At 36.8% G+C, this 25911-nt stretch overlaps 1 protein-coding gene across 14 annotated transcripts in view; it reads right to left on the bottom strand.

Annotated features, from left to right (window-relative positions):
* Positions 1-25911, bottom strand: part of Apc (APC regulator of WNT signaling pathway) — a 101121-nt gene that overhangs the window by 73962 nt on the left and 1248 nt on the right. For 3 of the 14 annotated variants that reach the window (XM_070036053.1, XM_070036054.1, XM_070036062.1), the window contains exon 1: positions 4134-4278. The exons of 8 other annotated variants lie outside the window; for them this stretch is intronic. In XM_070036053.1, the coding sequence (XP_069892154.1) occupies positions 4134-4208 (75 nt within the window). In that variant the 5' untranslated portion in view covers positions 4209-4278. Of the gene's footprint in view, positions 1-4133; positions 4279-25911 lie in introns of those variants that run through there. 3 more of the 14 variants (XM_070036048.1, XM_070036052.1, XM_070036061.1) reach the window with 1 other exon arrangement.

Raw genomic sequence — 25911 nt, 5'->3', positions numbered from 1 at the left:
TTCCTGAATTCCTGCCTCAAAGAAACTCTAAAATAATAAATGTTTATTTTTTTAATCCACCAAGTTTTGGTGTGATTTGTTAAATAGTGACTTGTAACTAACACAATCTATAACACAATCATGAACAAGGACATACACCATTACAGTGTTTGTGGTGAAAGGATCTGAAAAATCCCAAGGCCTTCATTAGAGTAGTGATAAATACAATGGCATACTTTTTAGCAGTAGTAACACCCTAAACTCAATAAAGTTAAAATAGATCTTAAAAACTGTATTGAGTTTACAATATTATAATATCCAAGTTAAAAACAGACTTGGATATATTCACAAAAGAAGTAAAAGCAGGAACAGTTTACATACACCTGTGCTTATAGCAGCATTATTTATAAAAGACAAAAGATAGAAGGAACCCAAGTACACATTGGTAGAGGAATAAAAACACAAAATGTGTTATATGCATGTAAAAGACTATTATTCAGCCTTGAAAAGGGAATTCATATACATTACAAAATGAATGAAACTTGAAGATATGATGCTGTCAAATATTCCAGCATAAAGGGATCAATATTATATGACTTTTAAGTTCCTTGAACTGCCAAATTCATAGAGATATTTGGCTGCCTCCCATGAGTAAAGGGGGAAACTAGGAAGTTAGTGTTCTCAGAATTTCAACTGAGGAACACGAAAAAGCCTTGCAGATGGATGGTTATAGCTGCATAATATAAAGGTACAGTTATATGTAGTTATGATGGTGAATTTTATTTAATATTTTATTGCAATAAAATATTTTTAAAAGATACAATAAAAATAAATAAGCATCAAAAGTCACCTTTATCAAAACAAGAATTAGTGAATATATATATATATATATATATATATATATATATATATATATCCATCCTTATAAGTTAATACTATGGAGAATTAAAAGATTTAGCTGGGTGCCAGTAGTTCATACCTGTAATCCTAGCTATTCAGGAGGCTAGGATCTGAGAATCTCAGTTCCTGCCAGTCTGGGCAGGAAAGTCAGTGAGATTCTTATCCTCAATAAACTACTCGGAAAAAGCCAGAAGTTGTTCTGTGGCTCAAGTGGTAGAATGCTATCCCTGAACCTTTTTACTGTATGTGTTCATACTTCAAAAGTCATTTACTTTTCAAGATTATTTTCCAAGTAGACTTTTTAAAAAAAGGAATACTATTTCAAAGGATAACCTACCACCTTCCTCTAAATTAGAAGATACTTCAGACTTAATAAATCTTTGAAGTTCCTAGAAGTAGCCACAGTTATCAATGTTGTCTACAATAAAATTTCACATGGTTCTATATGAATTTCTCAGTTATCATGTATCATTTTTATTCATCACCTTTCATAGATTTGGCATTTGATAGGTAATTCAGATAAATAAGTAGTGAATATAATTCTTCAAGTATTCATCTTTTCTAAATCATCATCTTCTACCCCATCTTATGTGCTTGTTCAGATAGGTTTCAGATTGGATTCTAATTTTTAAAATGGTGGTGATGGGGATAGAAATTGAACATATAAAAATATAAATCATGTGAAGTTAAGGATGGGGATGATGGTACATGCTTGTACTTCCAGCTACTCAAGAGGCAAAGATAGGAAAATCTGGTTCAAGGCCATCCTCAGCAAGCTCTGTCTCAAAAATAAGCTTGGTATGCTAAGACATGCCCAGAGATACAAGCTACTTGGCATTAGGAATTAGGAGAATCTTGGTCCAAGCCACTCTTGGGCAAAAGTACAAGACTGTATCTAAAAAAATAAACAAACAAAACCTAAATGCAAAAGGACTGAGAATATGGCTCAAGTAGTAGAGCATTACCTAGCAAGCACAAAGTCTTGATTTCAATCCCAGTACTTCCAAAAATAAGTAACAAAATAGAAGCAAAAATAAAACAAATAATTTCAAAGACCACTTAGCTACCAACATCTGTCATATATATCTTATTCTATGGAAAAAATGAAATAATTTTTTAAAGTTTTAGTCCTTTATTTCTTTACTTTGGAACAATATTTCAATTTATCATTAATTACAGGATTAATAAGATCTTTAAAAATGTATTCGTGAATGTCATTGTGAAAACTGGTGCCTCCTTATTTGCTTAGCTACCAAGTATTTTATAAAACATTTTGTATTGTAGTTATAACCCCACAATCATGAACTTCCTATTCACTTGAATGTCAGCAACTTACATTTTTTCAAATGATGTTATATATTTTGTATGCTATACATAAGAAGCATTATAAAACAGTTTTATAGAACTGAAAAAGAAGACATAAATTCTTTACATCCTTATAGAATATATGACCTTGGATAAAGTCATTGCATACTCAAGAGAACTCTAACATGTCTAATGAAAATAAAGCCACACTAAATTGCTAGAATGAGAAAATAAATGCCAAAAACTGGGATTTAAAGGACTGAATATCAGCTTTTATGTTACAAATTTCAATGTGACATCTTTACTTCTAGCTAGTTTCTACCAGATTTTAAAAAGACATTAGTACTATTGATTCTAAACTCTATGATTAAGTAATTTTTAAGCAGAAATCATTAAAAAATTTTCATATCCAATTTTTTATCTTAAAAATTATTGAAATCAAGTGATAAGTTCTCTTAGCACTATTATACAAACACTATTTAAGAGGCTCTGTCACTGATCCTGGAGGGCTTTACAATGAAGCCACTGTCATTGTAGGTCAGAGTGAGGAGGTGTGGTAGACAGGCTATCATAAATATGCAAAAAACAAGGCATTAAAATTATACTCCTCCTGAAAACATACCTTTTTAAACAGTCAAGTAAAGGCCCAAATAAGTGCAATGAAAAACACCTTATATCAAGATTCTACCTTATGGGTATTCACTAAACAGAAATTTATCACCTAAACGAAAAAGAATGGTGCTTTAAAATGTTTTCCTGTAGACTATTCACTGATATCTTAAAAGTGGCAAAAGAGAAATAGAAAATTACTTAGCAAATACAATCTTAAACATCAGGCCTATGAAAAATTATCACAAAAATTTTCTCAAAAAATTACAAAATAATTTCTATTATGAAGTTATTTGCTCATAAACGATCTAATTAATGGCAATATAGGTTACAAAAGACTCACTGTTTCATACATAATTTATTAAGATTTCCTATAGGATTTGTGTTAAATCAAAGAACTCAAGCATGAGCATCTCTTTTGTGATGTAGAATCAGTGTCTGATACATTCCACAGTCAAAATATTCATAGCCTATTTTTCCTATTAGAAAAACATGTTTTTCTCCTTTTCAGGATGCAATAATGAACTTACGGCTTCTCATAAATGGACTTCTACCCCTAGCATTTACTGCAAGGTTTCTTATTCCTCTGCAGTTGTCCTTTCAGCCTGACACAGAAAGAAAAGCACTGCTGCAGTCATCTGCAAAAAGCCACTACCACTGCAGTTTGTAACTAACAAAAGACACTGGTACCTTTTCCACACCCTATTCACCGGGAGTTTTCTTAGATGTTTTAAAAGCAGGTACATTACTAGTGACCAATATTTCACCAGTCAACCAAATCACTCAAGCTCTGCAGTACCTGCCTTCTTTTCTTCCTACCCCAGCAGTCTTTCCATCGATTCCACATCAGCCATCAGAAGAGCTGCTTTGTATCTCCCCTTTTGGCTACTAAGACATGTGTCCTTGTGGCCAGGGAGGAAAAGGAGCCTTTGAATGGACTAGAGCTTTTGCTCTTCGCCATGAATATCCTCCATTCTTTGTTGTCCTCTACTGGTTTCCTTAGATACTGTTATTCTATTTCACTGTCAACAGGCATTATAAAAACAAAACCCCTGCTAGCTTTAAAACCAGCTTTCTCAACGGCCTCCCAGTAACACTTCTGCCCCTCCCCCCCTCTTCCTCTTCTGTCAAAAACCCTGGATCCCAAGCACGGGAAATCTATCTCCCGTGCTGCAGTGGGGGTGGGGGAAAGGAGAGGGACTACGCCCCTGCCTCTTTAGCTTGGCAAATGGCAGTGGACCCCCGTGCCAGGGAAAGGCTACCAGTTTAAGACAGTCCATGGAAAATTGCCTCCTCCCTCCTCTCGAAGCAAGCCTGGTCATCACTGCTCCAGCACCTACCCCATTTCCGAGCCCCGCAGCACCTCCATTCCGTCTCCAGTGACACCCCAGCGGGCTGCGCCAATACAACCACATGTCGGTCACGTGTGCCCACGTCTAGCCAATCCGTGGGCTGGCTACCGGAATGGGGAGCGCCTTGGTCTGCATCCAGTGGATTACACCGCTGCTTCACGCTCGGCTTCCCGACCCCGAATCTCCCCTAACACAACCCTACCTCCCACACATACACACTCCACAGCAGGACACAAGAGACCTGCATGCCCCACAGCCAGCCTGGGACCTCGCCAGGCACCCAGCCTCGCCCACCCAGGGCAAGCCAAGGAATCTGATAATGCATAATAAATAGAATGAGGTGAGTGAGGTCCACAGGACAATTAGCATGGGATGCTGGAGGTGAGCAGGACAACAATACGTTCAATCTCTTCCAGATGTGGTTTACATGTTCGTGGCAAAGTAAAACCACAATTCTAGTAAGTGTATCCACTCAAATTATGTTTGAATCTAAAAGACTATGATAGCACAGCACAGTGAACAAGACCAGAACCTTGGAGTGCTAGCCTAGGTTAAATCTTCTGCTCTTGCCACTCCAGCTGCTTAACTTTAGATACTTAACCTCACCATGCTTCAATGCAGTCCTTTATAAAATGAAAATAGAAGTACAAAATAAAGGAGTTAATATAAATAGGACAATACTTAGAGCAGCTAGATACATAAATTTGGGGCTTAGTTTATTAGCATACATTAGTTGCTTAAGAAGTTTCCTTGTGACCTTTCCACATATATAATGTATCCTGACCAAGTTTATCTGCTCCATCTCCTTCTGCATCCACCCTCCCTTCTTAAAAAAATTTCAACAGGTTTTACTGTTCCATTAAATGTACTATTTAAATGCAAATTCTACATTTCATTTACATCTAATCACAATATGTTTAAATGACTAATTCTATGAATTAGGACAATATCTAAACTTCCAAGAATATAAAATTTGATTTTAATTGTTTAACATGGGAATGGGCAGATTTCTATTATTTATAATCTGAAAGAATACTAAACCAGCATTTAAAATGAAGTATACTTACTAAAAGCTGGTATTTTTCAAACCAATAGTATGACAAGAAATAATCTACTTAATCATACTTAATAGTATGTTAGAGGCAGTTCAATTTTATTCAACATTATATATAAACATACACATATCTATATGTATGTATATATAAAGCCAGGCATTGTGGTACATACCTGTAAACCCAGAATTTGGGAGGCTGAGACAGGAAGATCATGAGTTCAAGGTTAGCTTGACCTATAATATAGTTAGTTCTAGAAGGGCTTGAGCCAGACTTTGTCATCAAACAAAAAAATAGGTATATGAAAAATAAAAGACACATCAAAATAATTCAGAAGTTCTCTTTTGGAAGGTATGATTATGAAGTGTTACCTGTTTTCTTTGTACTCTGGATTTTTTCTTCTTTATCATATACAAACACATATATCCTCCCTATGTTTCTGCCGAATGAACTAATTTATTATTCCCAGTTATTACAAATTACTATAATTAATTAGACATATCACTATAATTAATTAGGCTTATATATTAAGTGCTTAAAGTTATATTCAGAAAAAATTCCTTTCATTTTTTTGTGGGAAGAGAGTAGGTCTGGGGTTTGAACTGAAGAGCCTTGAGCTTACTAGGTATGTGTTCTACTACTAACCTATGCCTCCAGTCCTGTTTTTTGTTGTTGTTCCAGTGCCAGGACCTGAATTTAGGGCCTGCTCCCTGTCCCTGAGATTTTGTGCTCAAAGGTAACACACTACCACTTGAGCCATAGCTCTACTTCTGTCTTTTTGGGCACTTAATTGAAAATAATAGTCTCAGAGACTTTCCTACCCGCCTGGGTTCGAACTGAGATCCCCAGATCTCAGCCTTCTGAGTATCTAGGATTACACTGGTCATTCTAAGATAGGCTCACACTTTTTGCCCAGGTTCACATCTATTTAATAATTCTATTTTACTGTCACAGCTTGGATGACAGGTGTGCAAAAACACACCCAACTTCTTTCACTGAGGTAAGAGTCTCACAAACCTATTTGCCTGGAACTGCAATCTTTCCAATCTTATCAGGTGCCTACCACTTGTGCTAGCTATTGGCTGAGATAGAGTCTTGAATTTTTTGCCTGGGCTGGTCTCAAACTGCAATCCTCTGCTTCAGCCTCCCAAGTAACTATAATTACAGAATTATAGCCACAGTGTCAGTCTTTCTTTCATATCTGAAAAGAGCAAATATGAATAAATTTTGCTCCATCTGAAATAACTCTTATGAAAATGATTTAGTTTTACAAAAGGCTTTCAAGATCCTGTTACTCACAGTGCATGATTCAGTGTACAGGATTTTTTATATAGTCATCATTTATGATTAACCTAGGATTTCTCATAAAGCCTACTTATGAGAAAGTATTATTCAAAATAAAGAATAAGTTACCCAAAATAACTTAATATCCTTAGGAAAAATTGTCTTATTACTCTTGACTTAGGGGATGTTATGAATTAATATAATTCAAGCTATTTAGTAAAAGTTTTCAAGTAGACTTTAAGTTTTTACTACATGTAATTTAGAAATTAGATTCAAATGAGAAAAGTAAAAATGGTGGTATTGGGCTGGGAAGGTGGTTCAGTGGTAAAGTGTGTGCCTTGCATGCATGAGGCCCTGGGTTCGATTCCTTAGCACCACATTAGCAGAAAAAACTGGAAGTGGCGCTGTGGGTCAAGTAGTAGAACGCTAGCCTTGAGCTGAAGTGCTGAGGGACAGTGCCCAGGCCAAGTTCAGACCCCACAACCGAGGGGGAAAAAATGGTGGTATTGGTTTAAGAAATAATTTAAAATTCATCTAACAAGTATATCTAATGAAGACACATTTATAGAATAAACTGCTAACTAAATGCTAAATTCTAAAACAGTATTTTAGTATAAAACCCTGGCCCTTGCAGGTGAAAAAAAAAAGTTGTGATAGCTATGGAACTAAGTTTATGAGCCTGTACTGTAGAATCCTTTTAGTAGCTTGAGTAGATCTCAAAACACAATTAAGTCGAGATCACCGAGTTTAAGGCTCAATCACTGATATGTACCAGGGTGAAAGTACCAACCACTGCTCTGGATTATGCTTTCAAAGTCCCCCACTGCACTACAGTAAGGAAACCATTCTGAAATACTTTCAATTTAAATTGTTACACAGCCTTAAGCCTTGCTTACAAGAGGGGGAAATTTTTTAAAAACCTTAAAAATGTTACTTTCTCCTTTCAAAAAGCTTTCTAGGCATCTTGTGAAAATATGGGCAATTAACATGAGAATAAATAGTTGACTCAGGGGGTGGAGACTGGTGGATTGTAGTTTGAAGCCAGCTGAGGCCAAAAAGTTCAAGAGACTTCATCTCAACAAATGGCTGGTTGCAGTAGTGCATGCCTGTTATCCTCAGTAACAAGGGAGAAGCATAAATAAGTAGGAGGATTACAGTCAGGCCAGCCCAAGCCAAAATGTAAGATGTTATCTTGAAAATAACTAATGCAAAAGAACCAGTGGTATGGCTCAAGTGGTAGTGTGCCTACCTAGCAAGTGCAAGGCCCTGAGTTCAGTTCACAGCACCACCACACACACAAACACAGAAAAATGTTTTATTGCATTAAGAAACCAAAGAAATAAAAATAAGAGTACTATTTTTATTTTTAAATATATTTTGAAATAATTTTGAATATATATGAAATTAAGCGTCATCTGTCTTTCAGAGATTTTTAAATGCTTATATTAAGCAAGACCAGTTACAAGAAATCAGCCTATGTATAATTAGATACATGCACTAAAACTTATAACCCAAAGATATTCAACATTACTTACATATTGAAATATTTGAATTTCCTAATTATTAACAAGAGGTTGGTTAATGTACTTTAGTATACACTTACAAGATGATTAAAATGTTGTAATTATATGACAAAATTTACATAATTCATGTGATAATAAATAAAAGTGATTATTTTATTAAAACTTTTTGAGCTCTACCATTCAGCCACATCTAATCTCAATTTTTTTAACTTTTAATTTTATTATTTTTTATTGTTATTATAAAGGTGATGTACAGAAGGGTAAGAGTTACTTAAGTCAGGTAATGCATACTTTTTTTTTTTTTTTTGGTCGGTCTTGGGACTTGAACTCTGGGCTTGGGTGCTGTCCCTGTGCTCTTCAGCTCAAGGAGAGCGCTCTACCACTTGAGCCACAGAGTCACTTCTGGTTTTCTAGTGGTTTATTGGAGATAAGAGTCTCACGGACTTTCCTGCCGGGGCTGGCTTTGAACCATGATCCTCAGATCTCAGCCTCCTGAGTAGCTAGGATTACAGGCGTGAGCCATTGGCGCCCGGCTATGCGTACATTTCTTTTTGGACAATGTCACCCCTTTCTTTGCTCTCTCCCACTTTTTGTTTTTTTAATTAATATGTATTTTTTATTGTAAAGTACTGTTCAGAGGAATTACAGTTACATGAGTAAAGGAGTACATTCCCTATCAAGCACTGTTACCCCTTCTTGATTTTGTTTTTAAACAATTCATTTCCACCGATAAGAACATGCAGAGATAACCAAGTATCTTACCTCGTATGCAATTACAACAATTTTAGTTTTTCCCAAAATTCATAAAATTCCCACAACTTATCTCATGTCTTTTTCCCCCCAAAACTTAAATACCTTTAAGATGGACACAAAGTTACAATATTTTTTGAGCAGAGAAAGTAACATTTATGTCTCACATAACCCCTGGATCAAGCCAGTCAGTTATTTGAGGGCAAGGGCATATATAAAAAAAGGACAAGGGCTTGCTTCTACTGTTTACTTTTCTGACTTCTGCCTCTCTTTCCTGCCTTATCCTTCAACTGCAAAATCTACTTCCAAATCTTCCTATGACTACTACTTCATATCCTTCAGGACATGGAATAGATAGCACATCTCCAAAGAGACCCTCTATGATCATCTTATAAAGATTGAAGTTTTAAGTTGCAAAGTTTCTATCATGTTATTATGTTTTATAATCAAAGCACTTGAATCTAAAAAATTTCTATGCATCTATATAGTCTTTCTCCCTCATCACTGCTTCCCAAACAAGAAAATAAATTCCACGAAGACCGAAATTTAGATTCTCCTGCACTGCTGTTTGTCTTGAACATAAGACTATAATTGGTACATTTTGTTCAGTATATGAATATAGATGATATAGTGATAAGTACTGTATCACTTTGTAAATTAGTAAGCAATTAACACAACAAAAGTTTTAATACAAGGCAAGGTACTGTTAAAGAAACAAGTAGATCATTTCTAGTTAGGTAATCAAGAAAAGAGTTCAGAGAGAAAACAGTGACTTGTAGGATGTTCAGGAATTTCTTTTTTTTTTTTTTTGGTCCGGTCGTGGGGCCTGAACTCTGGGCCTGGGCACTGTCCCTCAGCTCTTCAGCTCAAGGCTAGCGCTCTACCACTTGAGCCACAGCACCACTTCCGGCTTTTTTCTTTTTGCTTATGTGGTGCTGAGGAATTGAACCCAGGGCCTCAGGCATGCAAGGCAAGTGCTCTACCACTGAGCCAACTTCCCAGCCCCCGTTCAGGAATTTCTTAAGTAGAGATTTCAATTTTGTCTGCTAGATTAAGAAATTTAAACTCTACTCTATACGAAGAAAAAATGTAAGTATTTCAAATAAGAATAAATGATGAGAGCAAGACCTGAAAAAATTCACAGGACCAGTATCTAGTTCTTAGGAAACAGGAACAATAATCAGAACGATCAGAATTGTATTCTTGTCATTACCAATTTATAGCTAAACATAAGGGGCCAAAATATTTTCAATTGAAAAATGTGCTTCTCCTGTAATCAAACGAACACCGAAATATATACTCTACAATTTTTATTTGACTTAGTATTATTTGGGAAAAGTCAACAAGTTATTCATTACTCTTGTTCATACAAACCCAATTAATAAAATATTCAAATTTTATATATATCCAAGAAAACTCATTTTTCCCCCTTTCTTTTTTTTTTTTTTTTTTCTAGTTATGGGGCTTGAATTCAGGGCCTGAGTGCTGTCCCCGAGCTTTTTTTTAGGCTCAAGGCTAGCACTCTCTCTCTTTGAGCCACAGCACCACTTCCTCCTATAAGCTAACATGTCTTAACCTGATAAAACTCCAGTTTTAGGAAGTATAATATTTTAAAGTATCACTTCTCAGGCAGAAAAATTCTGATTAATTTTATAAATTAAAAACTTAAAGCAAGATTTTATGTTTGCCTGTATTTTATTCCAAAAATGAAAATCTTTCTAAGCCAGGTACTGGTATTCACACTTATAATTCTAGTTACTCTGGAGGCTGAGATCTGAGGGCTGCGGTTTGAAGCCAGCCCCCACAGGAAAGTTGGTCTTTTATCTCCAATTAACCACCAGAAAACTGGAAGTGGCACTGTGGCTCAAAGTAGTAGAGCCCTAGCTTTGAGCAAAAGAGCTCATAGTCCAGTCTGGAGTTCAAGCCTCATGATAGACCAAACAAACAAACAAAAAACAACAACCATAAAAAAAAACCAAAATCTTTCCTCTGGGAATAGATGACTGAAATTGTTATTACTCTAATGTTTAAAATATCATAAAATACCTACATTATATCAGATATCAGTTTATAACAAATGAATTAGCTCTTGGAATATAGCAGAAATGATAAAGAACTCAATTTTAATTGATATGTAAACCCAAAATTTGTTCTACATAAAAGAATATAGTACCTATTAATGTTATTTATCAAAACTTTAGTCAAAAATGTTTATTTTTATACTAATATTCCCAATTCTTACCTAGAAAAACAAATTCTTTAATACCCTATAGACCAACTGCAGATGTTATTACCTAATACTAACCCATTTTCTTCCTTTTGAGTCTCTTCTCTTCCTTTGGCTTTATGCTGGATTTTAAACATCTAAGGCCAACCACAGAATATAAAATTATTTTATGCCTGGATATCTGAAGATGTTTGTTATTATAGACTAAATAATTCAAATTTCCTATTAAGGAATTTTGTCCATTAAATAAGAAACCTCTGAGTCACATGGACTACCTTAGGGACTAGGAGGCAAAGTAACCTAAGCAATAATTCAATATCGAATATTTAAAATTACATTGAGAGAGAAGGAAAGAAAAATCAAGACAATCTAATAAATGTATTGACTTTTTCAGAGTATAGATGATGATTGAATTCTTTTGTTACTAAACCCAACATCTTTTGACTACTCAGCATGTGCTTTACCACTGTTACATCCCAACCCAGTATTCCAAGTACTCCAAGACAGGGTAGAATTATCTGTATCTCCTAGCTTTTTTGTGTGTCCTGGTACTCGGACTTAAACTGCGGACTTTGAGCTCTCACGAGGCTTTTTCTGCTCTGCTCTACTATTTGCCTCAAGTCTGGTCTTCTGACTGGTTAATTGGAGGTAAGAGTCTCAAGGACTTTTCTGCTTTATTTGGCTTTGAAGTGGAATCTGTAGATCTCAGCCTCCTGAGTAGCTAGGATTATAGGCATGAGCCATCAATACCTGCTATTACACTGCTCTTATAGAAGAAAAAAAAACTTTATTAAAGTGTCATTTCATATTCAAATACATTTCTCAATTGATTCTATCAAGAAGCATCCTGATCTTGAAAGTTTTATACTTCATAAAACATGATAAAAGACCTTTTCTCAATCTGATGGTCGTTAATTAAAACTAGGTTTGCTCAATAAATAATTAGGATTTCACAGAAAAAGGGATGTTTTGCTATATCTTATAATAGGAAACAATTTTTTTTTAAGAAAATGGGTAGATGAGGGGAGACTGATGGAAGGGGTGACATTGATCAAGATGCATTATACTCATATACAAAGGAAACAAACTACTTTTTTTTTTTTCCCCTAGTTGTGGGGCTTTAACTCTGGGCCTGGGCATTATCCCTCAGCTCTTCAGCTCAAAGGTAGTGCTCTACCACTTGAGCCATAGCACCACTTCCGGCCTTTTCTGTTTATGTGGTGCTGAGGAATTGAACCCAGGGCTTCATGCATGTCAGACAAGCACTCTAGCACTAAGCCACATTCCCAGACACCCTCCCCCCCACCTTTTTTACAACTACTTTAGGATAATAATAAATGAAAGAGATAGAGAGAAAGGGGGGAAGTGAGGGACAGGCAGGACAAGCTCATATGTGGTGATGACAACTTGGTTAGACTTGATAACTATTTTGTAAAAACAATCTATATAAAATCTTATTGGCCTGGAAGCTAGTATTTTCTTGTTCATTTTGAAACAGTTTTCTTTTTTCCTTTCTAATACTATGCTGGTATTAAGAACAATGATGTGTAAATACTTTTCAAAATACTCACGAAACTTGGTTTCCATTGAGAAGTAGAACTGAGCGGTACTTTTTTTTACTGTTTAAATCTTGGTTGCTGAGATGTGGGAGACGCTATGTCAAAAAATGAACTTTGCAATTTAGGCGAGGGATGGATTGTGGAGATGGAAGGGATGCTAGGGGAAAAACAAAGAAGGAGGAGGCAACAATGCTTGATAAGAAATGTACTCATTACCTTGTTCATGTGATTGTAACCCTTTTCTACAGTATTTTCACAATAAAAAAATTTAAATATTATTTGTTGCCTGGATGGTACTATTTTTCCATTAACAACAACACAGAGCTATGAAATAAGTAAGTTATGAAATAAGTCTTATACTATTACTTAGTAAATGAAAAGAAAATCCATAATTATAAGCTACTGGAAAAAACCCTAAAATGTAAAAATCCAGTTCTTAGCATAAGCAAGGTCCTTTATGATTTGGTCCTTCCTGAACCACACCTCCACACTACCAGCTACTTCATTTATCATACACTTGAGATTACATATTTGTCTTTCTCACTAACCTACTTGAGATCAAGACTCCTGTAATGTCATCTTAATATTATCAACAGTATTCCATCCAGTCTTCTGTCTGATCCATAGAAATTCAAATACTATGAAGCTTCTCCCTCAATGCTTCAATGAAATACAAATCAAATACTAACTCAACTATGTCTGTTTTTCTTCATTAGATTGTGAGCTCCTGAACAAGCAATTCTTCCTTCATTTTTGTAAACTACCAGCACTGTTTCAAGTACCTAGTAGAAATTAAGTATTTGGTAAGCAGGAGAATACACCTTAAAAAATTAAAAAAAAAAAAAACCTCTTTGTAAAACTACTTTATAATACTAAAAAATTTAAAACCAGACACTTGGTGGCTCATACCTGTAATCCTAATCAGGAGGCTAAGTACTGAGAATCATGGTCCCAAGTGAGCAGCAAGAAATTCTTTGAGACTCATATCTCCAATTAACCAGCCCGGTCCCCCCCAACCCCCCAAAAAGCCGGAAGTGTGTATGTGTGGCTCAATTAAAGAGTGCCAGACCTAAGTGATAAAGCTAAGGGGATAAGCACCCAGGCCCTGAGTTCAAGCCCCAATACTGGCACACACACGCGTGTACACACACACACACACACACACACACACATACACACACACACACGCATGCACGACACACGCATGCACACATATAAAATAAAACAAACAGAATAACTAACCCATTTCCTTTTTATTTTTCCATCTTTATTAATAAGACCAGTAATTCTAAAAAGATTTTGTGCTGAAGATTAAAATTCTCCAGACAGTTCCTTATTCCCTGACTTCAGTTTTTACTTCCTTCCCTTCTTTTCTTTCCATACTCTTCCTTTCCCTTCCCTCATCTTCCCACAATACTGGGATTTAAATCAGAGCCTCATACTTGCTAGGCTGGCACTCCACCACATAAAACAGACACCATGCTTTTTTTGCTATAATTATTTTTACATAAAGTCTTACATATTTTTTCACAGGGCTGGCCTTTGACTCTAATCCTGCTTATGCTTCCCCCATATGACTGGGATTATAGGCACGTATCACAATGCTTTGTATATTTCTTGACCTGCAAGAGGTCTCACTAACGTTTTTGCCCAGGCTGGCCTTGAACTGTGATCATACTGATTTCTGTCTCCTAAGTAGGTAAGATAACAAGACAGAGTTACCAAGCCCAGCACTTTTTCATTTAATTCTATTCTTATTTCAGATCACTAAGTCCTTTACCCCTACAAAATCAGAGCCCTCTCTATAGCTTAGAAATAGAGAAATCCTGCTGGGCGCTGGTGGCTCACACCTATAATCCTAGCTACTCCGGAGGCTGAGATCTGAGGATCATGGTTCAAAGCCAGCAGGGGCAGAAAAGTCCATGAGACTCATCTTCAATAAACCACTCAGAAAACCAGAAGTGGCGCTATGGCTCAAGTGGTAGAGTGCTTAGGGACACTGTCAAGCCCAGAGTTCAAGCCCCAGGACTGACCAAAAAAAAAAAAAAAATAGTAAGTAGAAAAATTCCACTTTAAAAGAAGAGAAATGCTTACTCTATCAGGGGTAGGAGACCTTTTCTCTGCCAAAAGCCATTTAAATATTTGTAACATCATTTGCAGGCCACAAAAAATTATCAGTACAGCTAGATGGCCCACAGATAGGAATGAGAGGCATATGTGTCTGTCCTGTCATGTATCAAATGATTTCTCAGGTTTTATATGGGGATGGGGAACAGAAAGGTTCCCCATTCTGGTTCTAGGGAAACAAGGAGAGAAAATGCTCCCAACATCACAAACAAACCCAAAGATCAATGCATTTTTTTTTTCTGGAAATAGTGCTACTCTATCTTAAACATAGCAGTTAATCCTACATAGGAATTAAATGAAGAGAATCATTACAATCAACATAATTGTGTGTGTGTGTGTGTGTGTGTGTGTGTGTGTGTGTGTGTGTGTGTGTGTGTGTGTGTGTGTGTGTGTGTGTGTGTGTGTGTGTGTGTGTGTGTGTGTGTGTGTGTGTGTGTGTGTGTGTGTGTGTGTGTGTGTGTGTGTGTGTGTGTGTGTGTGTGTGTTTCTTTTGCCAATCCTGGGGCTTGAACTCAGGGCCTGGGCACTGTCCCTGAACTTCTTTTGCTCAAGGCTAGCACTCTACCACTTGAGCCACAGCACCACTTCCAGCCTTTTCTGTTTATGTGGTACTGAGGAATGGAACCCAGGGCTTCAGGCATGCTAGGCAAGCACTCTACCACTAAGCCACATTCCCAGCCCACCCATATCAGATGTTCAAATATTCAATTCCTCCTCTTCCACTCCATGTTTTGTTCTTTCCCAAAAGAAAACCTGAATTTCACAACAGGTTTGATACAGTGCTTAATGCTACTAAGTACATGGTGCTAATTTAGTACTTAATAAGATAGTATAGAAATTTATGTAACTCATAAAACAGCATACTTTAGTACTACTGTACTGTTAATCCAACTAACATCCTTATAACTTCATAAACTATTCAATGAACATATCTATTTATCTTATTTGAAATCTGATAACACTGTCTCAAGAGGAGATTTTCTCTTGTATACATGTACTTTAGTCAAGGAGACTAGAATAGAGGAATGTTTGAAAGTGTCTCAGAGAAGGAATATATGTGTTCCTTGATTCCAGTTACCACTTTAAAAAAAAGCCATGCCAGTACTGGGACTTGAACTCAATGCCTTGCACTCTTGTTTTTCTATACAAGGTTAGTGGTCTACCAATTGAGCTACATCTCCATTTCTGGCTTTTTGCTAGTAAACTGGAGATGAGAATCTCTTCAATTTGTCTGCCCAGGCTGGCTTTTTTTTTTTTTTTTTGTCAGTCACGGGCCTGAACTCTGGGCTTGGGTGCTATCCCTCAGCTCTTCAGCTCAAGGATAGTGCTCTACCACTTGAGTCACAGTGCCACTTCTGGCTTTTTCTGCTATGTAGTGCTAAAGCAAGGCAAGCACTAATGCAAGGCAAGCACTCTACCACAGAGCCACTTTCCCAGCCCCAGGCTGGCTTCTTAAACTACATTAAGCCATTTCTACTACTTCCTTAAACACCCAAGATTTTTTTCTCCAGTGCCAGGGACTGAATCTACCACTGAGCTACTTCCTAGCCCCCTCCTAAGCTCTTCTGACAGGTTAATTCAGTTATGTACCCTCTATTCCCTCAGCACTTTCCTCCATTCTTTTTTTTTTTGTCGGTCATGGGTCTTGAACTTTGGGCTTGGATGCTGTCCCTGTGTTCTTCAGCTCAAGGCTAGCGCTCTACCACTTGAACCACAGCGCCACTTCCAGCTTTTTTCTTTTTGCTTATGTGGTGCTGAGGAATCGAACCCAGGGCCTCTGGCATGCAAGGCAAGCTCTCTATCACTGAGCCACCTTCCCAGACCCCTTTTTGTACTTTTTATACTTTTACCAACACCACTGCCCAAACACGGGAGAATGTGTATTAATGTAAAGGCAATCATAGCTTAGGTTGCCTAGAATTTTTATCTGTATGTTTGACCACCAAAAGACTTAATTCAGAAAACAAATTATAAGTAGAATATTTAATATATATGTAAGATTTAAAAATTATATTTTGTCCCTGAAATGTTAAAAAAAAAAAACCCTGTAACCTACATAGCACAGAGTCCTAACATTAATTAATGAAAATAAAATCAGATTTCGAACAAAAACATGTTCTTTCTCAGCTTAGTGCCAAGTGCAGTGCTCACACCTGTAACAGCAGATCTCCATCTCAACCAATAAAAAACAGGGCCTTACAAAAAGACCCAGCTTTTTCTAAGTAGGAAGAGTGCAGTTCAGGACTGCCTAGGGATAAACACAAGACCCTATTAGAAAATAACTAAAGCAAAGAGGACTGAGAGTGAGCTTAAGTAGCAAAGAGCCTGCCTAGTTAAGTGCAAGGCCCTGAGTTCAACTACAAAAAAGCTTGCTTACATGAAAGGCAATGCCTGCAGGTGCTCTATTGAGCTGGGCCTCCATCTTCGCTACATCATAAATATTTTTAACTTCTCCAATTAATATGTCCTCTGCCTCCTTCCGTGGGTCTTTGAAAATAATAGGACCTCATTTGGTAAATAATACATGTTAAAGTATTTTAAAACAACATAACTTAATTGCTTAACCTCCCAGGTAAATAATTTATGCCATAAAAGAAACACTACTACAAAGGAAAAACTAATGCAGATATGTTAGTCTTCCTTGAACAATCAAAGGAAATTTTTGGACTTCTACTTGTAAAAACAGCAAGTCAGGTGATTATAATCAACTATCTTTCTGATGATAATTTAAAAGTCTAGGTAAAATACTAAAATAATCTTGAAAGGACCAAAAAACTGACAACAAATGAGAAATTAATAACTAGCTCAAATCCACTGTAAGTCAGGAAACAACTTTTGTGAATTTTTGCCTTTTGAATTTATCAATGAAAAGCAAGTATTTACAGTATTTGTTTCCTGCACTGAAAGACTTTATTTAAGAGTCCCACCACCATTATGGGTGAGGACTATAATGAAAACAATGTTAGGTTTTGGGCTAAGATTAAGAATACAAAGAGACAATAAAAATTGGCATGTAACACACACACACACACACACACACACACACACACACACACATCTAAACAAATCAAATCATCTCTATTTATAATTCTTAATAATATCATACCTTATAAGTAATGTTATGTAAATAGTTGTTATACTGTCTTCTGTCAGTTTACTAAAATATTGACAGTCTAAAAGAGTAATGACAATAAGGGAGGAGAGTAATAAAAATGCACGATATAAAGCCAGAGTAAACAGAACTAGATGTACCATCTGGGAAAGGATAAAGCTACCAATTAACATTAGACTTTATATGAAGATAAAAAAGGCCACAACGTCTAAATGAGGACAAAAATCTGATTGATGAAATAGCCCGTTAATCTAAATGCTAAAAAGGTGGAAAAACTAACAGACAATGCAAATATATAGTATATAATATGTGAAATTTAAACTCAACTATATCATGGAAGAGACCTATCTAAAACATCAGAATAAAGAAAGATTGGAGAGGTACAAGAATAGAAAAATATATACATACACAAAAAAATACATACCATGCTTGAGTTACACTAATCCTAGTTAAACTAGACTCTAGTGCAAAAGGCATTTAGAAAGAATAATGACATTAAGTCACTGACAAGATTCAAGTATTATGTAATTCTGTGCAACTACAAGCAATGCCTCTAATATCTATAAAGTAAAATTTGGGAGAATTACAAGGGAAATGAAATCCTTACAAGGGGAAATGAAATCAAAATAAAGTATCTCAAAATACTCTTCCCTAGATTAAGAGACATGCCCTGATGAAAAAAATACAAAACATTATATGCAATGGTTACTGAAGGGGGGAAAAAAAGGTACAGCTAGCTTTCTGTATTCATGGATTCTGCTCCCATGGATCAAAAATATATGAAAAAACTATGTCTGTACTGAATTTGCATAATATCTTTCCTTTTTACTATTCCCTAAATATAGTGTAACAACTACTTACATAACATTAACCTATAAGGTATTATATATTCAGTATCACATTAGGTATTACAAGTAATCTAGAGATAACTTTAAAAGTATGTAGCTGATATGCCTAAGATGTATGTCAATACTATACCATTTTATATAGGAACTTCATGGGAACCAATTCCTATGGATACCTAGCAAGGACTTCATTGAACTGAGGCAATAACACAGAGACCAAAGCCTGAAAAAACAAACCTTTGAAAAAGAGTACATTCTTGGATTATACTGTAATTATATTATATGAGAAAAGAGTCTTTTCTATCAAAGTAGTTTGCTTCCTTTCTGTTAATCCTGAGAGAATTGTTTTTTGAAGGGGTCCTGCTTTGGCCAGGTGGCTTGGCCCTTGTTAATTACATTTTAGTTACATATATCTTATTCCCCAGAGCTCTAACATCCTGTTAGAAGCTCCTTGACATTTAATCATTTAATTAACATGCTGTTAATTAAGGCATTTCCTTTTGCAGATTGTGATCCTGAGCTAGGCTAATGGAGCAGAGCCTGCTAGGTTAGGAATAAAAAGGGAGCAGCCTGCCAGCTCTGTGTGTTTGCTAGTCAGATTTTTGGCCACTGGCACACTCTTGCAGAAGTAAACTTTGTCTTGCTGAGTTTCTTTCCAGTTAGTGTCTTTATTCCTATGTGACACCGACCTATTTCTAGCATAACTTAAAAACTAAGTAACAGAAAATCATTGTTTGTTTAGAAATGAAAAATACAATATTTCCAAATAACTCAAAAGTCAAGGAAAAAACCACAATGAAAACTGAAAAACATTTTAAAGTGAATTATGAAAATAAGTACATTTAAGGGGTTTTTTTGTGGTAAGGCTGGAATCCACGATCTTACACCATGAGATATACCTTCAACCCCTAAAAATATCTGTTACATGAATAACATTTGCCTTTTGTTAATTGAGAAAACAGAGTTAGCTCTCTTTCTATATATACACAGGGTTAATATCCTTGGATTTAAAATATTTGGAGGAAAAATTGCATCTATACAGAACATCTACTGCTCTTGTTCTTGCCATTACCACCTAATACAGCTTAGTAACTATTTACATTGTATTAGGTACACATGGAATACCTCTTATCCATATGCTTTAAAGTATCTCAGATTTTGGATTTTAGAGTACTTACACATTCATGAAACACCTTAGGGAATGGGATCCAAGTCTAAACATGAAACTCAGTTACATACTGAGTTACATATATGAACAGGCCAAAGGTTATTTTATACAATATTTTTAGTGCACCACATTTTACCTGTGATACATAAGGTCAGATATAGAATTCTACTGTTGGTGTCAGGCTGATATGCAAAAAATTTCAAATTTTAGAGCATGTGATCTCAGATATTCAAATCAGAGGTGCTTAACAAGTATGCTTTAGGTAATCTAGAGATGATTTAAAATATGGGATGATGTACATAGGTTGTTTGCAAATTCTATACCACTTTATATGAGACTTTAGCATCCATGGAACAGTCTAGGAACAAATCCCTCTAGACACCAGAGGAGGACAAAACCTCTACTAGAATTCAGAAAAGCTGTCAAATAAATTCATACTCTATTAACCACAAGAAAATCACATTCATTCTTAGGGGTGCCATGTACTTAATTCAGGGTTCAGTAACAACTTCTGAAGGAATGAGGGAATTCTGTTTCTTTGCTCTTCTACAACCTTCTTTTCTGTGTTATGCAGAAAATCATTAATTCTTTCCACTAAGTGGCAATACCACTAATCCAGAGAATATTCTAGACAATGGACTTTAAGAGCAAAAAGGTGATTAAGGCAAGGTAAAGAAACGCATGAGACATAGACAATACCTACAAATTCTGATAGATAGATAGATAGATAGATAGATAGATAGATAGATATACATATACAAAATTGTAGCATGATAGAAGAGCTCATCAGGTTTTTAGGGATAGTGTTTAAGGAAAGTTTGTGCATTGTTTGCACTCAACAAACACTAACAAAATCAAGTAAAAGAGATTTACTTTACTTTGAAAGTGAAAGAGTTAATGAAAGCCTAAAACTGCTACAGGAATTTGCTACCATGAAGTAGACTAGCCCAAAAATAAAACCAAAACAAAGGAGTGCCAGAACAGAACAAATCTCAGAGAAATTCAGCCAAGTTCTTGATGGTTTCCTATAAGCTGCTGGATGATGCCTTAGCTTAAAGCTTAACTACAAGATCTAATCATTCCCTTTATTTGTGAAGCTAGATTGAATTTAATTTTCTGTCACTTAAAATAGAAGAGTGCAGCTGGGCACCAGCAGCTCACACCTGTAATCCTAGATACTCAGGAGGCTGAGATCTGAAGATAGCAGTTTGAAGCCAACCCTAGCAGTAAAGTTCCTGAGACTCTCATCTCCAAATGACCACTAAAAAGCCAGAAGTGGAGCTATAGCTCAGCTTCTGTGGTGGAGTGCTGGCCTGGGAGTACAAAAGCCCCAACAAGAGTAAGAATAATGTAGATGAATCTTAGCAAATAATTCAAAAAGGCAAAACATTCACCTATTTCAATATGTAGATATGTAGCTGGATCTAGGAAGGAACAATTCTTGGTCCTGTAAGACTGTTTCAAATAGCAAATCTGACCTCTACTCACTGTTAGTGGGACCTGACAGTTTCTGTGACACCTAAATGTCCCCATGATTTCCAAATGTCTTACCCATAAGAGAACCACAATCTATTTTTATAATAATATATGTGTTTCTTACTCCACTGGGTATGCTTAAAGGTATTTAATATCAATCTTAAGTCTGGTACTGGTGGTTCTTGTCTGTAATATTAGCTATCTGGAAGATGGAAATTGAGAGGATTGAGAGAAAAGGTCCATGAAGCTCCATTTCAATCAATAGTTCAGCATAATGAGATGTTCTTGTCATCCTAGCTATGAAGACAACAAAGTTCCAGGTCAGCCAGGGATAGAAGTTAAGATACCATCTTAACATAAAACTTGAGTATGGCCGGGCACTGGTGGCTCACACCTGTAATCCTAGCTACTCAGAAGGCTGAGATCTGAGGATCACAGTTCAAAACCAGCCTGGGCAGAAAAGTCCGTGAGACTCTTATCTCCAATAAAAACCACTAGAAAACCGGAAGTGTTGCTGTGGCTCAAGTGGTAAAGCACTCACCTTGAGCTGAAGAGCACAGGGACAGCGCCCAAGCCCAGAGTTCAAGCCCCAGGACCGACCAAAAAAAACAAAACAAAACTTGGGTATGATAGTTTGTTTCTGTTATCCCAGCTACTGTGCAAAGCATAAATAAGAAGGTCAAGGTCTGGGCTGGACCAGGCAAAAATCAAAACCCTACCTCAAAAATAATGGGCAAAAAGGGCTGTTGGTATGGCTCAAAGGCCAAGCAATCACAAAGCTGAGAGCCTAGTACTAATAAATAAGTAAATAAATACGTACATCAACTCTTGGGTAAACAATGCTTTAAGTTTATTACCACTGTTAGGACACTCTTATTTATTTAAATTTTCTTCTCCATGTAATACTATAGTTACTTCACAGAAAGTGTTTTGTTATTTTTCCTTCAGTCATCTGCCTACCTGCTTCCTTTACTTAAAAACCACATTAGTTTTCCTGCTTCCTTGCAACTAGCGTATGGGTGTAGTAGGATGTGCATCCGCACCTTCTCTGGAAGATTTATTTGGCTAATCAAAAGATGAGAAGGGCTGGGAAGGTGGCTCAGTGGTAGAACGCTTGCCTTGCATGCATGAGGCCCTGGGTTCCATTCCTCAGCACCACGTAAGCAGAAAAAGCTGGAAATGGTGCTGTGGCTCAAGTGATAGAGTACTAGCCTTGAACTGAAGAGCTGAGGGACAGTGTCCAGGCCCAGAATTCAGCCCCACAACCGACTAAATAAATAAATAAATAAATAAATAAGAAGGCAAACTTCCACTTGGCAATGTGATGCCTGGGCAGAAAGCTGCAACCCTTATGTGACAAGTCTTAAGTGTAAAGATCAGCATACCAAGAAAGAGTGAAGCTTGAAGATGGAAAGCACCAGAATTCCTGATAATCTCACTGTGCAGCTAAATTGACTACTCATGGAATCCTCCAATTTTGAACATATTTTTATGTGAAATACTGGTTAAATCAATTAGTTCAGTACTGTGTAACTTGAAGCCTAACATATATTTAAGATGTGATAACTGACAGTGGAAGAAGAACCAAGATTACTGTAAGGTTTCAAGACTGAACAGCTGAAAGAAAGGTTATTTATAAAAGAGAAATCAGGAGGAAGAATACAAACATAAACAGAGCAGGCTAAGGGATCCACATCAAACTCTAATATGAGTTGAAACTAAAGCAGTACATTAAATAAAGACATAGAGCAAATAATGGAAGTGGAAAGTAGAGTTATAGAAATGAGAAACATCCATACAGAAATGAAGTACTTCATAAAGGAAAAAAGGAATATGACCACTAAGAAACAGTGAAAAGCACACAGGACCTTGAGAACACTGGTTACCTTCCCACTACCCATTTCACCTTGCCAACACTGTGCTGCAGTACTTATTCACTCCACAGGTTAGGCCAGTTTATAATCCTATACCTCTGGACAAAGATACTGCTACTGACCTGGCAGTATGATCTTCTATGATCTTCAATGAGAGGAGAGTTGAGGATTTTGAGACCTATTACGAAAGAAGTCTTCTCTCTCCCTTTGGCAGTACACGAAGGTGGCTGACTGCAATAAGAACATTGCTGGTGGGGCTGGGAAGGTGGCTCAGTGGTAGAGTGCTTGCTTTGCATGCCTGAGGCCCTGAGTTCGATTCCTCAGCACCACATAAGCCTGACGTGGCGCTGTGGCTCAAGTGGTAGAGCACTAGCCTTGAGCTGAGGGACAGCGCCCAGGCCCAGAGTTAAGGCCCCACGACTGGACCCCAAAAAAAAAAAAAAAGCAAGAAAAGAACATTGCTGGTTGCTTCCTTCATTAGAAGGGAAGTCTAACCATGAAGCCCAAACAGGACAATGTTAAGAAAATAGCAGGACCTCAGCCCTGACAGCACGATCTTTGAATAAACCACAATTCCAGCCATCTCTATGTACTTGCTAATTACATGAAACTAGTACACTAGTTGTGTTTACAATTGTTTGCAGCCTAGCTGATATAGGAAACTATCTTTATAGGGAAGAATAAAATTAAGACTGTAAAAACTGTGAAGAAAGCTTCAGAGACATAAGGAAATCAGGAAGTAAAATGAAGAAGAACCTAGAAAATAAGTTATTTTATTATTATACAATCAAGTGTATTTACAAATAATTTGAGAAAATTAAACACAGAAAAGGCCATTGGATTTAATGATGAGGAAATCATAGGTAATGTTTTTGTGTGTGCCAGTCCTGGGGCTGGGTACTGTCCCTGAGCTTTTTTGCTCAAGGCTAGCATTCTACCACTTGAGACACAGCTCCACTTCCGGTCACAACACCTACCCCCTCTTCGTTTAGTGGTTACTTGGAGGTAAGAGTCTTTTGGAATTTCCTGGCCACTGGTAACTTTTAAGACAGTAGTTTCCTTCGTAAAAATGTAAAGGAAGTCACTGAAGAATTTATTAAGAACCACAATGTGCCAGATGTCAGATCTGAGGATCAAAGCTTGAAAACTCTTATCTCCAATTAACCCACAAAAAAATAAAATGAAATAAAAAATAAAATAAGAAAGCCAGAAGTAGAGCTGTGTGGCTCAACGGGTGGAGTGCTAGCCTTGAGCAAAAGTGCTCAGGAACACCAGGCACCAGTGGCTCACACAAGTAATCCTACCTACTTAGGAGGCTGAGATCTAAGGACCACGGTTCAAAGACAGACCAGGCAGAAAAGTCTGTGAGACTATCTCCAATTAACCACCAGAACATCAGAAGTGTACTGTTGCTCAAAGAGGTAGAGCACTAGCCTGGCGTGAAAAAGCTCAGGGGCAGATTGAGTTCAAACCCCATGACTGACACACACAAAAATGCTCAGGAACAGTGCCCAAGCACTGAGTTCAAGCCATAGAACTGGCACAAAACAACAAAATGAACCACAATGTACAAAACACTTGAGTGGCCTTTTAACATGTATTCTTCAATATCAATTTTGTGAGAAAAGAATTACATCCTACTTTATAGATGCAGAATAGCCTCAGTAGGGTAATTAGTAAGTGGTTTTTAATAGACTTCAAAACCTAATTTGAAAACTCTAGCTGGCTCAAAGTGAATATTCTTCCTACTATACCAGGCTCCTGGGATGAACGGATTGAACTTTTAAAAGGGGAAAGAGGAAGAGATGGTCATGGATACATCTGGAGGAACTGCTTTCAAAAAGAAGCAAAGACATTATTTCCTCTGACATATGAGTAAATAGGAGATAATATAGAGAAGAAAACTGGGAATTGGAGGGAGTACTTCCTCAGATGGACATTTTTCTTACCATTGACTGAAGCTCAGCAACCCAAACTTTCCTGTCTCTTCAAACTGAAATCAGATAACTGATAACACAAGAGCTAAAAATACATAGCTTCGGTTGTAGATTAATGAAGGCTACTAAGTACAAAAATAAAATGAAAATATTTACTTTTTTCTTTTTTTTTTGGTCCGTTGTGGAGCCTGAACTCTGGGCCTGGGCGCTGTCCCTCAGCTCTTCAGCTCAAGGCTAGTGCTCTACCACTTGAGCCACAGCACCACTTCCGCGTTTTTCTGCTTATGTGGTGCTGAGGAATGGAACCTAGGGCCTCATTCATGAAAGGCAAGCACTGTAGCTACCACTGAGCCACTTTCCCAGCCCCAATATTTCTTCTCTGAAACCAAACAATGCTATCTCTATACAGTATCATCTATGTTTTTAGACCAATTTCTGTAATTTTGGTGCTCCTGAGACATATCCAACTAAACAGTGACAATCACCCAAGGCAACTTCCTCAGGAAGTTGTACCTTTTTGTTGTTGGCTGTTGTTTGCTGTGCTAGGATCCAACCTATGGTCCAGCACATGTAAGCAAGTGCTCTACCAGGGAAGTTCCATGCCCAGCCCTTTAATTCTTCAGTCTGCACTTAGAAACTTTTGGCATGGTACTACTTTATCCCACTTTTTATATCAATAACTGATTACACGGAAGGAAAGAGGGCTGAGACAGGTACAAACCTACAACTTATAAAAAAAACAAATACTATTTATAAAAATTGTTACACACTGCCATCACTGAGAATACAAGAAATCTGAGAAGTCCTAACCTTAAAAAGGTGTTCTCCACTT

Source organism: Dipodomys merriami, unplaced genomic scaffold (genome assembly GCF_024711535.1).
Source record: "Dipodomys merriami isolate MVZ:Mamm:240054 unplaced genomic scaffold, mDipMer1.0.p SCAF_27, whole genome shotgun sequence".
NCBI classification, from domain to species: Eukaryota; Metazoa; Chordata; class Mammalia; order Rodentia; family Heteromyidae; genus Dipodomys; species Dipodomys merriami.
Note: the sequence above shows the minus strand (reverse complement) of the source record. Positions and strands in the feature narration are given on the sequence as shown.